This window comes from Aphis gossypii, chromosome 1, assembly GCF_020184175.1.
Source record: "Aphis gossypii isolate Hap1 chromosome 1, ASM2018417v2, whole genome shotgun sequence".
Lineage (NCBI taxonomy): Eukaryota > Metazoa > Arthropoda > Insecta > Hemiptera > Aphididae > Aphis > Aphis gossypii.
The window spans coordinates 18,311,736-18,328,308 of NC_065530.1; the positions used below are offsets into that span (position 1 = coordinate 18,311,736).

Below are 16,573 nucleotides of genomic sequence, written 5' to 3' on the forward strand. Positions count from 1 at the left end.
GGTGGCAATGCGATGATTGGCATGTGTGGTTTTGTTTTTTTGTCGGAAATTGCAAAAAACACGGAATTTGTTAAAAAAAAAGTTAATTTATTTAATGAACTTCTAAACTTTCTACACGCACGAGATCATTCGAAATGTGCATTATCCATAGGAGATAGTTGCTTTTTTTTTTTAAATCGACCGATAATGATTATTTTCAAAAGACTTAAAAATATTTTTAAAATGCGCCAACTGTCAGTTAAGATAAAATAAAACTCTCCAGAAATAATCCTACACAAACACTCTATATTATTAATTAATAAGTACACTTTGACACTGATAAGTATATTTTATTTAATCAATAATATATTTATAAATTTCAGATAATTTGAAACAATTTATTTTATCTCTTACTCTATATAAATTATACAGCTAGTATATTTTACTTAATATTAATAAGTAAAATAATAAGTAAAAATGGATCTAATTTACTATTTTTTGTTTTTATTTTGAAACTTGAACATAGATAGCTATAGTTTTTTTCGGGGAACAGATTACTGAGTTATCGTTGAATGATAAAATATTTTAATGGTGGAAGAGCAAGAAAATTCATGAAAAACGAAATAAAATGTATTAAAAAACATTTTATATTATGTTGTATGACATATGGTATATATTTTATGATATAAATGCGGTGTTACCCCTAAGTCGTTTGTTTGTCCAGCAAATAAGTGATGAACAAGATTTCAGACCAAATATTCTAATAACATAAAATATTTATTTAAAAATAATATGCTCTTGCTTTTTTTTATCATAAACCTCCCGAGGGTAGGGGAGTTAATACCAATAATTAGCTCAAAACCATTAAGGGCTTTGCCTCTGGGACTCAAGTGTCATCCTTTTCTGCATCTTTAAGTTTAATATTTCTAACTTAAAATATTTAAAAACAAATTATGTATAAAACGAATCTTTTAAATAATGTAGGGTCTAAAGAATTAAATTAATAATAATAATTATTTATTTATATTATGGTTGTCATATTAATATTATGTGGATGATAAAATAAACAACGCTGATAATATATTATTACTTACTATACTCATTGTTTTACTACTGATTTGTTTTATTCATTTTTATAGAATGATTGTCTTTTGTAATATCACATCATGAAGCTATTAGATATTCAAAGTTCGATTTCCGGGTCACACTTTCTCGTCGTGCATTTAGCGCCATTTTTTAATATCCGTTCGCGAAAGCTTATAACTAAAATCAAAAAATAATAACAGTATCTTACGGTTTCACGTGCTTCGCGATCTGTAGAATATTGTTAAGTCTCGTCACGAAGCGACTTAATGCCGAGCCGGGCCGATAATAATAATAATAATAATAATAATAATACAATTGTATACGACGACAATATTATTATTACATATAAAGCGTGTAATAACGATATATTACAGCAGTACGTCAGACGCTCAGTTTTTCACGCGATATAAGTACTTGGTCGCAATTTTCTCGGCTGGCGGACACACTGCTTTTCGTATACAATATACGTTAGAATATAACATGTAATATATTTCGATCCGGACGTCCGGTAAAAATGGTAGGGGTGGAAAGTCAAAAATAATCCTCTTTTTTATTTAATATGATATGTAGTTTAAAATACCTGTAGTACCTATATACCCACTAACCACCACAAATAATTTAATACGCAGTTATTACGGCGATTTATCTTCCCGACAAAAACCATAGCATACTTTATTTGTTTGTTTTTGTCTTTGACATCCACTTATATTGTCTAGGTCTAGGTGCAAATTCTGTTTATGAGCAAGTGTGTTCGGGAAATACAATATTATTATTATTATAGTTACTACGACTCCAAAATAATATTGCCTAACGACATACAGTCTAGGCTCACGGAAGGCTTCGTTCGCCGGATTATTTATTACGACGCCGACGTGCTCGATCCTATACCCGGAAACGATCGTGTTCGCTGCAGTGATCCATATGGTATTACATATCACGATTTATCGCACGCTCGCGTAGTTCAAGAAACGAATGAGATTTTCTTTTAAATTTGACCAAAATAACATTGGGAATTCAAATAACATCAGTTCCCCGTTAGCCACAACTGTCGAAACTTAAGAATAAATAAATAAAGAATAACATATCTTAATATGTAGTTGATTTATTTAATTTTTTTTATTGGATTCGATAATGAAAAATAATATATTCTATTGTTTATTTTAATGTTTGTAACTATTAAAAAAAAAAGAGATAACATACAATCATGTTATTTGGTATATTAAAATAATATTATTACGTTGGCAAAAATGTACGATGATCTATGGATTTCGATTATAACTTAAGAAGATAACCATTTATTCGTTGACGATTCGAAAGATATCAATTTTATCGTATAAAATTAAATGTAACATTTATTTATTTATCTGTGAATTAAATGTACTCAAAATATTTGGAAACATATATATTCGTCAGCTATATTGAAAACGCAGTGATCAGCTTAAATTTCTACTGCTACAGGTAAACTTTAATGTGTAATATCAATAATCAATGGCGTAGTACACAATTGTGAGAGTGAAATTTTTTGATAAAATGAGTTTTGTACATATTCGATTTTATTATAAAAAATGCTACACAAATGTTGTACAATGTACATGGATAGTTTATTATTTATTACAATATTATTGATATTTTTAGTTTTATGAACACTTATCATAATATAGATAAAATATTATAAAATATCAATGACAACACTCGTATTTTTTTATTTGTATTTATTGTATAATAACTTTAGAGTTTATAATATAACAATTAAATAATACTGTTGATAATGTGTTATAATAATATGTTATAATATTATTATATTAATAGTGGAACCATTTATGGATTTATGGATTCCATTTATGTTTTCAGAGTTTAGACAATTGTGATGAGTAAAGACCAATAAGCTTCTAGCGATTTTATAAATCATGGTTTTATAAACCGTATTATCTACATTTTAATGCAGTTACTTTTTTCATTTTTATTTCAAATACAATAATGTACACAAATTATTAAGATGTAATTTGAAAAAGTAAAAAGAAAATGTAGTATTTTCAATAAAATATTAATGAACAAAATTTACTAATTTATATTTAATTTAACTTTTGTTAAAATTTAAAATTCAATAACGAACGAAATTAGAATACTATTATTAGATAGTTATTACAACAGTTAAATGATGGGTAAAAATAGTTTTAAACTATTTCAGTTATTAGAACTACTAAAACATGAGAAGGGTCCTCCGATGTTATGAACTTTTAGAATATTAATTTTTAAGTATTTTTAGCTCAATGCTTTTGACAGATGAAAGGTTAGGTTCTCATATACTTTTCACAAAAGATAATCGAACTGACCGAATAGAAATTAATGAAAATTATGTTTACATAAATAGGAGTTTGTATAATAGTTTAGCGCTGGATGTAAACAGTATAATCGAATTTTCAAAGTATACTGCTTTTAACTAGCTGGACTTTTAGTTGTTTAACGTCACCACTTATATTTTGATAAAGCATTACAATACAGACAATTATACGAGTACTTTGAATTACACAAACAACAAAATTACACAATATAACAACCACTAAAAAAAATATAATGCCCTAATAAGTACGTTCAACGAAAGTTCTAATTTTGATCGTGTAATTTTAAACTATTCCCAATCGATAAAATCCGTTTCGGCTCAAATGGTTCCAATTATTGTATAAAATCTTGATGCTGTGTTATTACGAAACAATATAATAAGTTGACTTTAAATTTATTTTCATAAACAATAAATATGATTTCATGTTTAGTGTATTATGAGAGTATTGAAAAAAAATAAAGAAATATATTTACTGCATAAAATGGGATACCATTCTAAAGGGGGTGATTTATTGTACAATAATAATAATAAAAATATTTATACTAATCAAAAACGTTTCGCAGAAAGTGGTAGTATGGCAAAAGAATTCTCCCAAATCGAGAATTTACCCGGTGGTTCGTTTCGACAGCGGGCTGTCGTGCGTCTTGTGAATTTTAAAGTGCCGTACTCAAGACCTGCAACTGCACCTGTAAAGGTATACCTGATTCTAGTTGGTCTTGATGAAAATAAAAATGATTGTTATGGAAGAGTTTACGATTTTGGGACATGTCGTATTCTTGGATTCTTTTATTTCAACCTACGTTATACAATATTATGTTATAGTATGCACTATATAAGCGCGCAATTTTGGAATAGAACGAAAACACGTTCTTTATATTATAATAATTCATATCTGACAATACCCCACGAATTTCAATCGCGATGATATATTTCCATAATAATTAACGTCAACCGAACAAAGTCTATCTCAAATGGTTTAAAGATAAATTGTGTCGGCCTACGTAAACAAAATAAAACGTCGTTGTCGTATATGATAAAATATCGTTTCAGCGTTGAATTTTCTGTTCAAGCCTACGCGCTAAAATATTATAGTAAGTTTATTTTTTTTTTTATTTCGTGTATACTTTAATTTCGACGCAATTTACGTGGTACCCGTTTATCAACATTAGCTTTTGGCAATATAATTAAAAAAAGAGAAACTGATAATTTATGTATTGATGAGTTGTGACAGGAGGCATGGTGGGTTTTTCTTATATAATAAATTACATTTCTATAACAATCTGTCCACATTAAAAAAAATAATTTTTATAATAATTAATTAAAATGTATTATTTTAAACGTATCAAATAGAAGAAAAAGAGTTTGCGTATAAGTCCGTGTGATGGTATGATGACAAAATATTGGTACAACGATTATGTAGTCACTCATTCAGAAATACGACGACTAAATGTAGAAACTATCGAACAGGATATTCATAATGCAGAGGTAATGATAATAAATAATACATAATTTTGTTCTATGATTGTGCCAATTGGGGAGAAAGGCTATTAATCGAACTGAGTCTATATTATTTAAGAGAGGTTTTCTAAAAAATAATATACTCCCTATTCGACTATGATTACTTTACGCTAAGTTGAGTGTTAAATAATAATTAATAGTTTGTCGACAAGGGTTAAATGAGAAAAGTTCTGATTATATATTTAACATATAACATACTTATTAAATATTTTAAAACGTGCACTGTCCTATAACATATAACATTACGATAAAGATCAATGAAAGTTAATAGAATTAATATTTAGATATTTTTCAATTTAGAAACTTTTATCAATTACCTCTGACGCAATCGATAGTGCATCTGAAGACAATAGTTCGACTAGTTCGGTGATATCGTCGGATGAAGATGATTCTATACTTTCCAACACGTTTAGATGTGTTATGAAGGATACTGGTTTTAGTATGCTGTGCAACTTAGGCCCATTTGATGAATGTCAAGGAATCGTAATTTGAAATATTCCATACATTTTACCCATATCAAATTTATGTAAACTAATTGATTTCGACCAATTTATTACAGAAAGCCTCAGCTGTCGTTTACAAAACTGGTGTGACCGAATATTGGTTTTATAGACGAGGATTGGTTTCTACAATTCATTACAAAGAATAAAGATATATGAATATTAAATTTAAAATATAATAGAAAAATGTGCACTATGAAAACCTTAATGTAAGCGAATTTATCAAGACAGTATAATAATTATCATGCATATTTTTGTTTAATAAAAATAGTGAATTATTTAAAAAAAAAATTAATTAAATGAACCACGCTTCATATTATAATCTTATAGGTAGCTTAATTTGATTAACCCTAAGTATGCTTTTTAAATAATTTATAAATAGCCATACGTCATAATACCGTGGACCACCTTTTAATTAAAATTAGCAACGAGCCATGAATTAAAAGTTTAATAATTTATTACGAAATATTGGAAAAAAAATATTGTTTTGACATAAACGTGACGATGTAGTATTGAATATTAATTAATTATTATTAAGTATTATTTATTTATTTATTTATTTTTTAAATATTAAATATTATAATATATATTTATTTATATTATTATATTGACATGTAGCGTGTGAACGGTATTTACAACAGTTTTACGAGCAAATATTATTTTTTAATTTAAATAATTCAAAGTTGTGCTATCTTATAGAACGGGGGTAACCAACAAGTCGATTGTGACTTTCTTATGTTATTCGAAACAAAAAAAATGTATATAAATATATTTATATATTTCTGAAAAGTCCATAAAAGTTGGCCACCTCTGTTATAGAATATTGTAGAACATTATATTGAGCTAGTTGTAAATATTTAACATTATTTTTTGAGATACATCAAAATGTAGTCGGTGTGTATTAGTTTCTCAAGGTTATCACAGAAACATTATTGTTTGTATAAAATATGTAGGAATGGTCGATTATCAAAACATAAAAAATCATTTATGATGTAATATCATATACAACTTTATGTTTAGCTTAAAGGTAAAAACATAATTAAATAATGAAGTCATATTAATTGTGTACCTATTAGAATTGTTTTCAGAAGGTAATGTACTTATGTAGCTAAGGATTAAGAATAATACAATTTTAAAAATATCGTGATGGTTAAATTAATTAAATAATATCTGTTAAATGTATATAATTTGTAAAGTCGTTAATATACTTAAAATTACTAGATATGGAGAATTTATGTAAAGAAAGACTGTTGGTAAAATGGCCAATGATATCTTATTATAAATTATTGTCTTGGTATAAAACAGGAAAAATAAAAATCGTGTTTGAAATATATTCAACATATAATCATAATATAATATTAATTAATATTTATAATGATAGTAATTATTAATAAGTTGTTAAGAACATTTTCAAAAATGGTAGTGGTTTTCAATATAAAATTGGATCTATTTTGTACTTTAAAGAGGTCAAATTCAAAATATTTTACACAAAACGATTAAATTGACGGATTTTTCTCCATCTGAAAATGCTAACGATCCCTAATTTTTATTGAGTTATAATTAAATTGGAAGTAATTATTGTGGGATTGTATAAAATTGTTATTGGTTATGTGATATTTCAAAAAACAATTCTATCATAATTCGATTTGATGATCAATTGACGATTTATCATTATCAATTGCTCATTAATACTATAAAGTATACAATAAAGCTACTCATTGGCTCAGTTTCTTAATACTAAGTGTCGTTGTAATTATTTTACACTAACTGTTGTGTTTAAATGATTAAAATAGATAAATAATTTGTAAATAAATAATTTTTTTTAAAAGTTTATTCATCTGCGCTTAATGTGCGGATAATAAACATATCGTTTCTAAAAAAGTTCTAATCGAAGAACTTTCATAATTTCATTATTGTAGTCCATAAATAAGTTTAGAATATAATTATTTTAAGACGATTCGGTCAATTTGTATACATTCATTATTTTAACACTTGTTTTATGGGTATCAATCAACTTAAATATAATGATATGAAATATTAAAAATTATATTGAAAACATGAATTTTAATTTTAATAATAGATTATAATATGTTTTTTCATGACGTATCGAGTATAAAAATATCAATATATATATAAAAAAAAAGAATTCTAATGGATAGTCTACGAATTTAAATCTTTCGTCCTTTCATATGAACACTGTTTCTGAATTAGTAGTTATACTAAAGTAAAATAATTCAAGTATACTTTATCACGATTATTTTCACTATTTACTACATTGATTTATTATTGATATTTCGACGCTACCGAACATTTCGGGACATCCTTTTCGCCGTCAATTTACCATGGGTCAATTGATAATGACTGCGGGGATTTTGAAGAGATGCAAATCTAAAATTCTATAAATATAATAACAACGGTACGAAACGAGTAAATTAGAAATTGCTCTTAACTTAATTTAAAAGTATAATTGCTACGGTAGTAATGTTGTCGATCATTAAACCTGTATATTATATTTGAGCCTCGTTATAATAAATATATATATCTCGATTTACCAAGCGCGCTCAGTTTCTTTATTCTTTAATAATGCAGTGATTCAAAATTTGATTTTTGGAATTTTTAAATATAACAAAAGATCATATTATTTGTAATATTTAAAAGCTGTCCATTGAAGATTTAAATTTCTGTTTTTAAATTTCAAATGTGAATTCTTATTTTCGATTGTAAGTTAATAGTTTTTTTTTTTTTTTTTAATTATTTTGAAGTAAAGTATTGAAAATTATCAGAATCTAAATTCAAAATTATAATTTTTGAGTTAGGTATTTAACTTTCTATAGGATAATAGTTCTAATACAGTAGGTTAGGTAGATATGGGAGCCACGTGTGGCGTTATGGATAAAATGGTCACTTGAACATTTTTGTAATTAATATTAATCCATTAACGTTTATAATTTGTAAAAATGGTCCAAGTATAATAAATATCACATCCAATAGTACGATGGTCGTAACAAGCGCAAAAATAAAATATCGTTACAAAAACTGCAGCGTCTTCGGGATTTTATATTGATCGATCAGCAAAACTTAAATCGACGATGATCTCGGACCGGAATAGCTATACGATTCGAAGCTCACGATCATTTGAGCGTGTAGCCCGGCGCGGGATCAGCCTTGCTTTAAATCACCGCAGTACGGAGATATGTGCGACCCATACTCATAATATATTGTGTATATCATATTATATAGCACATGAAAATAAAAACGCTTTTAAAGTATTGATTTCAACAAATAGTTCCGTATAACTGCGAGACGGCTGCATAATCCGCCCGCAGACTTTTGTACGTGCGATCTTGAAACATTTTTACATTACTCCTGTTTTGAATTACATGTTTCTTAATCTGGTAGTCGAGAGCAAGACGGTTCGGTCGGTTCTTTCTTATACTCTTCCTCTCATTCTCTATCTCTATTACTCTCTCTCTCTCTCTCTATCTATCTATCCTATATTGCTGTGTCTCCTCTCTTTATTTTTGCTCTTTTTTTCTCCTGCCGCATATAGTGCAGGAGTAGGAGAAGGTGGGGCGTAGAGAGTTATCGATATATATGTATATGTATACTCCGTGTATATCTATATATACCGTACAAAACGTAATTTTTTCCGAACCCCACCATTAAACTCGGATTACAGAAAATCGTTAAACGTACCATTGTAATGTGTTACACAAATATCTCGCGATAAAACCATTCGTTCTATTTCGCTATTGATGGACCGAAAACGAAAAACTAACATAACTCACAACAAAGGCCTCTTTTTTGTTGTTGCTTTTTTTCCATCATGAACCACGATCGGGAGGTTGTACTTGTTCTTAATTATCTTAAAGGCTGTGATATTATTAAGATACGAAATTGTATATGCGATAAAGACGACAAAAAAAAAAAAAGATTAACTGATGAATGTTTCTATGTCAAAAATCGAGTGTTAAACATTATTTTGGCAACTATAGTCATAAGAATTAATGACGATTACAATATTATAATGAATAAGTCATTTTACGTGTAAAGAATTTTGAATTTTATATATCACTTAAAATTAAAAATTTTAAATTGTCGACGTGTTGTTCATTTTTGATAAAAAATATGGCTTTTTAAAATGTGCTGACAATAGCGACAGGGTCGGTGCTGAACTCTATTTGATAAACTCCACTGTACTTTGATTATTGACATGCAGCATTATATTGTAGGTAATAATAGTTTTTCATACTGCTTAACGATTCGAAGCACGTCTACATTGACGTATCGTTTATATGTGTAATATTCACTAATATTGTTAGCGTATTTTTTTTTTTATACATTAACGCCATTTGAGACGCAGGTTCAGATTATATATAAATGCAGTCACGAAAACGTATATTATTAAAATGTATTAAAATATAATATTATACAATTTTATTCATCACAGTCTTATAGTAAATTAATGTGTCCAGGTATAACAATTTACAGTATACTTACGTAGAAGATAGTGTCTTAGATTAAAAACAATCAACTGTCCGCACACGTACTCGTATACTCAGTCAAGTGTATGATGTAAAGCATTTTTTATTATAGTTGTTGTTTTTTTTTTTAAAAAAAAAATCTCTCCTAAGGACCCGTGGTATAGAATTGTTGGGGTATAAAAATTAAGGTCATATATCGCAACAATATTGTACAATATAAAGGTCGGTAGAATAATAATTACTATTAAATTATATTATACCTTTTTTTTTCGTTATAATATTCTATATATTATTATGGTGGTTGCGGCGGTATTCTGATACTGATACGGACATACGGTAATAATTTACTAATTTCATAAAAACGGACAGTATTTATGATTTTTTTTTTTTTTTCATAATTTTTTTTTTAATTATTATACAGATACTACCGCATTTTTACCATAACACAAAGTTTGGCTAATGAAAATTCCATTAATTTAATATTATTATATGATATTATATATGTACCAGGTTTGTGTCTCGACACTGCAGTGGTTTCGTGCGTGAAATTACGTTTTAAAGTGTTATAAAATTATGGATTAACCATCCAAGGGTGTGTTTAACTGTATATAATAATATAATATACGATACTAACTCGCCTCTTATAATGCCTGTTTCGTTATTTTTTTTCATTTATTAATAACAACTGGGTCCATCTGAATTAACAATAGACATATTTTTATTTTATTTTTACTTTTAATGGCTTATGAAAATGCAAAATATCCAACATACGTATACTCTACGTCGAATTAATTTATGTACATGTACGAGTACACAGACACACACACACACACATATATATATATATAATATATTAAGAGAGAGTCCGGTTCGTTAACTTTACGACAAAACGTGTAACAAAATTGTATGATTCGTCTCTTTAATAATTATCGTTTATTGCGCTGCACTACTCATTTGTGTTGGGTATAGGCAATAAAATAGTTGCTTGGACTGTACGAGTACTGACGGTTTAAAATCATCGAATTTGTTCAATTTTTAATCGTAATACTCTGTATCAATCATTTTTTAATACTACAATAAACATAATAACAAACAAATAAAAATTAAAAATTTGATCAATTATAAAATTATTATACTGGCTAAAATATTTCTCTGTATTATTAAATGGTTAAAACACGTTGAATTAGTCGAAAACTCGTTCTATTGTACAAAGTGATTGGGATTTAATAATTCAACGATTTTTACGTTTTTTTATACAATATTATTACTTTGTGTATAACTAAAGTTTTACTCTATACTAACTTATCCTGCAATAATATGAACATTATCGATATTTTTGAATTTCATATTTTTTTTAAGTCAAGTATTTTTTTGAAAATTTCAATGTTTAAATATTGAGTATTGAACGAATATTTTATTATTTATAAGCATATAAAGTTTTGAAGAACGGATTGGTAGGAAAGGCAAATATTCTTTTACTTCGCGAGTTTGCACTGCGCACCACATCGCTCTTCCATACCCTAAATGCTTATAAATAATAAACTATTGATTTGGTATACGATATAATAATAATTTATACATCGAAATATTCGGAAAAATATTCAACTCCTGGGTATGAAATTAAAAACAAGTGTTGCCATTTAAGTGATGAAAAAAATAGTGATGATGCGTATAAAATCAAAATTTATGATGTTGCTACTGTAGCAACATTTTTAACACACCACCCGTGATACACATTCTTAGTGTATTGTTATATTTTTCATTCCGCTTATTCACCGTGATTTTCAATTATATATTTTGTCGAGCGCGCTGATTTACATTTATATGGATGAAACACAATTTGTTGTAATTTTCTATGTGCTATGACTTACCTACGACGTTGAGCTGGAATGCCAAACTCATTTTAGGTTCGGTATTTACTTGGCATTCATAGATTCCGGCGTCTCTCGGTTGAGCAAATTTAATCAGTAGGGTCCAATTGTCCGAGTTATCCGGATGGATGACTTGGAATCTCTGGTCACTGGTGTAAGTCAGCACTCCTGCCGTCAGTATGTGTAGATCTCTCTTCCGCATCCACGATACCTGTGTACACATGTTAAAATAACGGCGTTAACAACAAAAACAACAATAACAACAACAACAACAACAACAACAATAATAATAATGATAATAATAAAAATAACGAGTAATTTTCATTTTGTAGTTTTATACAAGTTGGTATTATGGTTTGTTATATAATATTATTAGTGGAAAAATGAGTCTCCGGCACGGACGATTGTCAAACGCATTGCGACCTATGTGGTGACGGCGAGGTCGTATCGAACCTTCTCACGGATTTGTTGACTACTTTATTTATGTATCTATTATTATATAATAGAGTGAATATCTATGATCATTTTATAAACAAACATTAATGGTTTTTTGTGTAATGTATTTTATATACACAACTTAAAACTATATTATTTCACATAATTAAGTTCATTGGTAAAATAATATTCAACTGACTCTAATGATCAATGTTAAAAATCTAAATCTAAGGTGAGTTTCTTGTCAATATTATATTTATAGTCTATATTATAATATATATACAATAAGTGCATTGGGTGGATGTATTTTTCAAAAACATGTATACACCCATTCTATATAGATATATTTGTCCAGGAGATATTTTTATATATTAGACAACCTATTTTCCATCAAAGTGGATGATCAAAGTATGTTTTTAAATGAAAAAAGCACAAAACGCATAATTATAAAATCAATACATTCATCACTTCATTCAGAATCTAAAATACTCCCAATATTGAAATTTATTATTCATATGAATTTAGGGCAGAGATGTTATTCCACTTTTAACCAAAATTGGTGTTAAGTTAATAATATGAAAATCATATAAATTACAGTTAATTATTATTTTTAGAAGTAAATCAAGAATAATTATTAAAACTCGCCTTTTTATTGAGAAATATATTAATATCAATAAATTAATTATTATTTGTTTATAAATATAATATCATGTCTAAAAAATATTTGAAAATTATTGAAATGTAATAGACATTAGTATGATACTATATATATTTCGGTACAGTAAAATTAATAATATTCATAAAATTATTATTTTTTAAATTGTTTAGTTTATAATGGGAATTTAAGAAAAAGGGACAAACAAATTAAAAATATTACCAAATCTCTTTCATTATTATATTTAATTTCTTCGTTTTTATTTCTCCATTAAAAGCTGTATTGTACTTATATATTTTTAAAGCTTATCCAAGAACTAGTTGATTTGATTTAAAGGATAAGTGAGTGTGAATGGAGACAGAACACTTGACTTACTTAACTTATTTAGGCGCGATGCAATGAGTTTATATCATAATTTTTAATTTGATAGCAAAAGATAATGTTTCGATAAATCATTGAATTTTAAAAACTATTTTGATCGAAGTTCATATACTAAGATATTTATACTACATTTTTCAAATTTTAAGTGCTCGTAAAAATAATTTATGAGTAGTGATTTCAGAATGTATTGAATGCAAAAACATATATGATAGAATAACATTACATTTATGTATTGAAATTCCAATCTCCAATAACCAAAATTAAAAATTAAATGGAAATCAATTTAAATTTGTTATAAACTATCGAAATTACGTTTTCTGCTCATAGTGTTTATAACAGTTTATAAAATATCAGTGAATTTTAATAAATATAATTAAATTAAAAAAAAAAAAAAACATAATTAAACTAATAAATCCTTTAGAGGTATAAAATAATTTAGAAACGAAAACTATACACAATATACATTAACTATTTATAAGGTGTATTTTATTGAAGGAAAAATTAATAGGAGGAACCTATTTAAATCGACTTCAACGATTATAATTTTAAATTAAATAACCATAAAATATAATCCAATACTATTATAACAGTATTTGGAATAATAATTCAGCTAGACATTTAATTTTATTCCATCGAAATTCAACTGAAATTCAATAAAAAATAAAAATAATTAAAAATGAACGAACTAGGATTAAATTAATAATAAAATGGGTAGACGATTTAACACGAAGTGAAAATCATTTCTTATTTTAAACCAATGAAATATTTATATATATTTGTAAAAACGCAATTTAGTAACAAAAAAAAAAAAAAAAAAAATGGTTTAGCGGTCTCAAAAAAATACTATATACTATAAAAACAATACGATATCGGATTTGTCATACTTCAAGGAAGAGAAGAAAAAATGGCTTTTCTATACCACAGTGTCTGAATAAATGAAGATAAGACTTGTTTTCAACCATTTTCTAATCTAGAAGCTGACCTGTCGCGGGATCGCAATTACATTGGACATTTGGAAATAACTCTCTCTAACTCATCAAAGTAGTAACGACTTCTGTAAATGTACTGTTAGTGTGTCGATAGAAAAAGAAATAAAAAAATTATATTATTATGTTATGTATATCCGTTAGATAGTGGAAAAATAAAGGTGAATTTTTTATTATTTTAAATTAAATTAATTATAATAGAAAATGTTGCTTTACATTATATACAATTATCATACTAATATTGTTATATTTGAATAAAAAAAAAAATATTCCGTATCATTATATCCTAAGAGCAAAAATATATTTTAGATTATTTATAATATAAATTTTATAAAACATCATTAAATGTTGGGAAAATATATTGGAAATATTTATTAGTCTTTAGCTTATGGGTATTTTTATTGGTTTTGAAGTCAATTACTACATTATAAAATTGTAAATTATTCTTGAAATGGAAAAATGTAAAAAAGATTAGGTCTAAATTTTTATCAACTAATTATTTTTATAATAATTTTTTTTCCTTTTCTAGCGTCTACAGGTATTAGCGAATGGGTTAATATCATAAATACAATTTAATATCCAACAATTTAGTTTGAACACGTTTTTGTTCTATTTTTAAAGGACCTAAACATTAATAATATCTAACTTAATAGTATTGCTTAATTAAACAAATTAATGGATTTGTTTGGTTCCGACCAAAATGAGGAAACTACGAGTTTAATATGTATTGGTTTACAGTATACCTAATGCGTTTTATTTGAACTATGTTTGTTGCAGTGGCATTCGTGTTTCGAATATTTCATCCGCAGAATACGTATGTGTAATGAACTAGAAGTATTAAACAAGTACTATATTATACAATATATTGTAGAATTTATTTTGGACTCCAAAATTTAAAAAAAAGGAAATTATAATATTATTTAAATTGTTATGTTCACATTTTTGTGCGTGGAGTATATACAATACAGGCTGCATCAGTAAATCAACTAAAAAATGTGTTCTCGAGATATACCCTTAAATTGTCATCCAAGTTAAATGTAAATATATTATTATTATTATTTCTCAATTAGTTATCATTGTTTATGTCGGCGCACTTAGAACTCGATTCAACCATTACATATGCACACCCAACACGTACATATATTATAGAATCGGGCAAGTATTCTATGCGTATGCTAATAATGTAGATTTCTTTGTCTAACAGCAAAATATATTGAAATGTCTTGGTTGATTTCATTCAAGATACTTCAGAAAAAGATTACACGGTATTATTATCCCGTTAAGAATTTTTAATTTTTGTATTGATTTTCGACCTGAATGAGACACTCTAAAAGTCATATTTTTTTTTAGATTTAGATTTTAGATTATTGTTGAGCAGGAAGATTATTGCTGATGTTATATTATAATGAACATTTGTTACCCGATATAAATTCTGAAAAATCGTTGTCACATAATATGAAGATGAACAATATTATACTTATTGAGATAAAAATTTCCCATTGAATTTCGAAATAGTTTTTGTAATAGTCACGGAAATATATAACCATGCTCTATTTATTCATTTACGAAATCTCGACCATTTTTACTGAATAATAGTCAAGTCTCCGTTAAAAAGCGGTTTATTTCGAACGCAATGATTTATCATCGCTTTCGAATTAAGAGACGGCACTCTTGGTGTCCCACCCAATAATCTCGTACGTCACTTTTCCTTTTGGATTGATTTCATTGTCATTTACTGATCGGAGAGCATCACTATATCTTAACCTGTAAGTGTTTTTCTTCGAGAAGAACTCATTCCGATTTTGATTGCTTTTGAAGGCTGTATATAATTTGGAAACTAACCTATCATATATATTTTTTTAATGTACTTTGGCAGCTAGTATTACCAACTAAACGAAAAACAAAATCAAAACAATCATTTATACTCATTCGTTTTTAAAATGAAAAAAAATAATTCAAAGTCTTTGCAGATGACTTCCGTGATTCAGAAATATGTAACAACGTGCCATGTTAAAAATGACTTAAGAACTTCAGAAGTAACACAACAAATAAAAACTCGTTAAATGTCGTAAATAATCGAATTAATCAGGTAGGTATCTATAATAATTGTTCCCATTTGAAATAGGTAGAAATATATAATATGCACAGTAATCAGTAAAAAGTCACTTAAAAATCAAGTGCGTCTTAATGCTATATAAGTTTAATGAAATTGTAAATAAATATCTTCATATATAAACTTTTAAAGAAATGTTTAGTATGTGTTTATAAATATTAACGAAAAAAAATTAAATTTGACTGGTTTCAATCGTAGTGATCAGTATTGAAAAATATATATAT

General features: G+C 26.8%; 2 protein-coding genes across 3 annotated transcripts in view; one reads left to right on the forward strand and one right to left on the reverse strand.

The window, feature by feature from the left end:
• The window catches only part of LOC114131934 (inactive tyrosine-protein kinase 7-like), a 222,119-nt gene that overhangs the window by 41,028 nt on the left and 164,518 nt on the right, over positions 1 to 16,573 (reverse strand). Inside the window, exon 3 of the mRNA XM_027997286.2 lies at positions 11,780 to 11,990. Coding sequence (XP_027853087.2) covers positions 11,780 to 11,990 — 211 coding nt within the window. The remainder of the gene's footprint in view (positions 1 to 11,779; positions 11,991 to 16,573) is intronic.
• LOC114131935 (uncharacterized) lies at positions 2,352 to 5,641 on the forward strand. 2 transcript variants are annotated; one of them, XM_027997287.2, is made up of 5 exons: positions 2,352 to 2,523; positions 3,970 to 4,100; positions 4,757 to 4,891; positions 5,225 to 5,407; positions 5,484 to 5,641. In XM_027997287.2, the coding sequence occupies exons 2-5, from the start codon at positions 3,981 to 3,983 to the stop codon at positions 5,571 to 5,573; spliced, it is 528 nt and encodes a 175-aa protein (XP_027853088.1). In that variant the 5' UTR covers positions 2,352 to 2,523; positions 3,970 to 3,980; the 3' UTR covers positions 5,574 to 5,641. The 2 variants fall into 2 exon arrangements, with proteins under 2 accessions (XP_027853088.1, XP_050066805.1); XM_050210848.1 differs by having other exon boundaries at positions 4,760 to 4,891.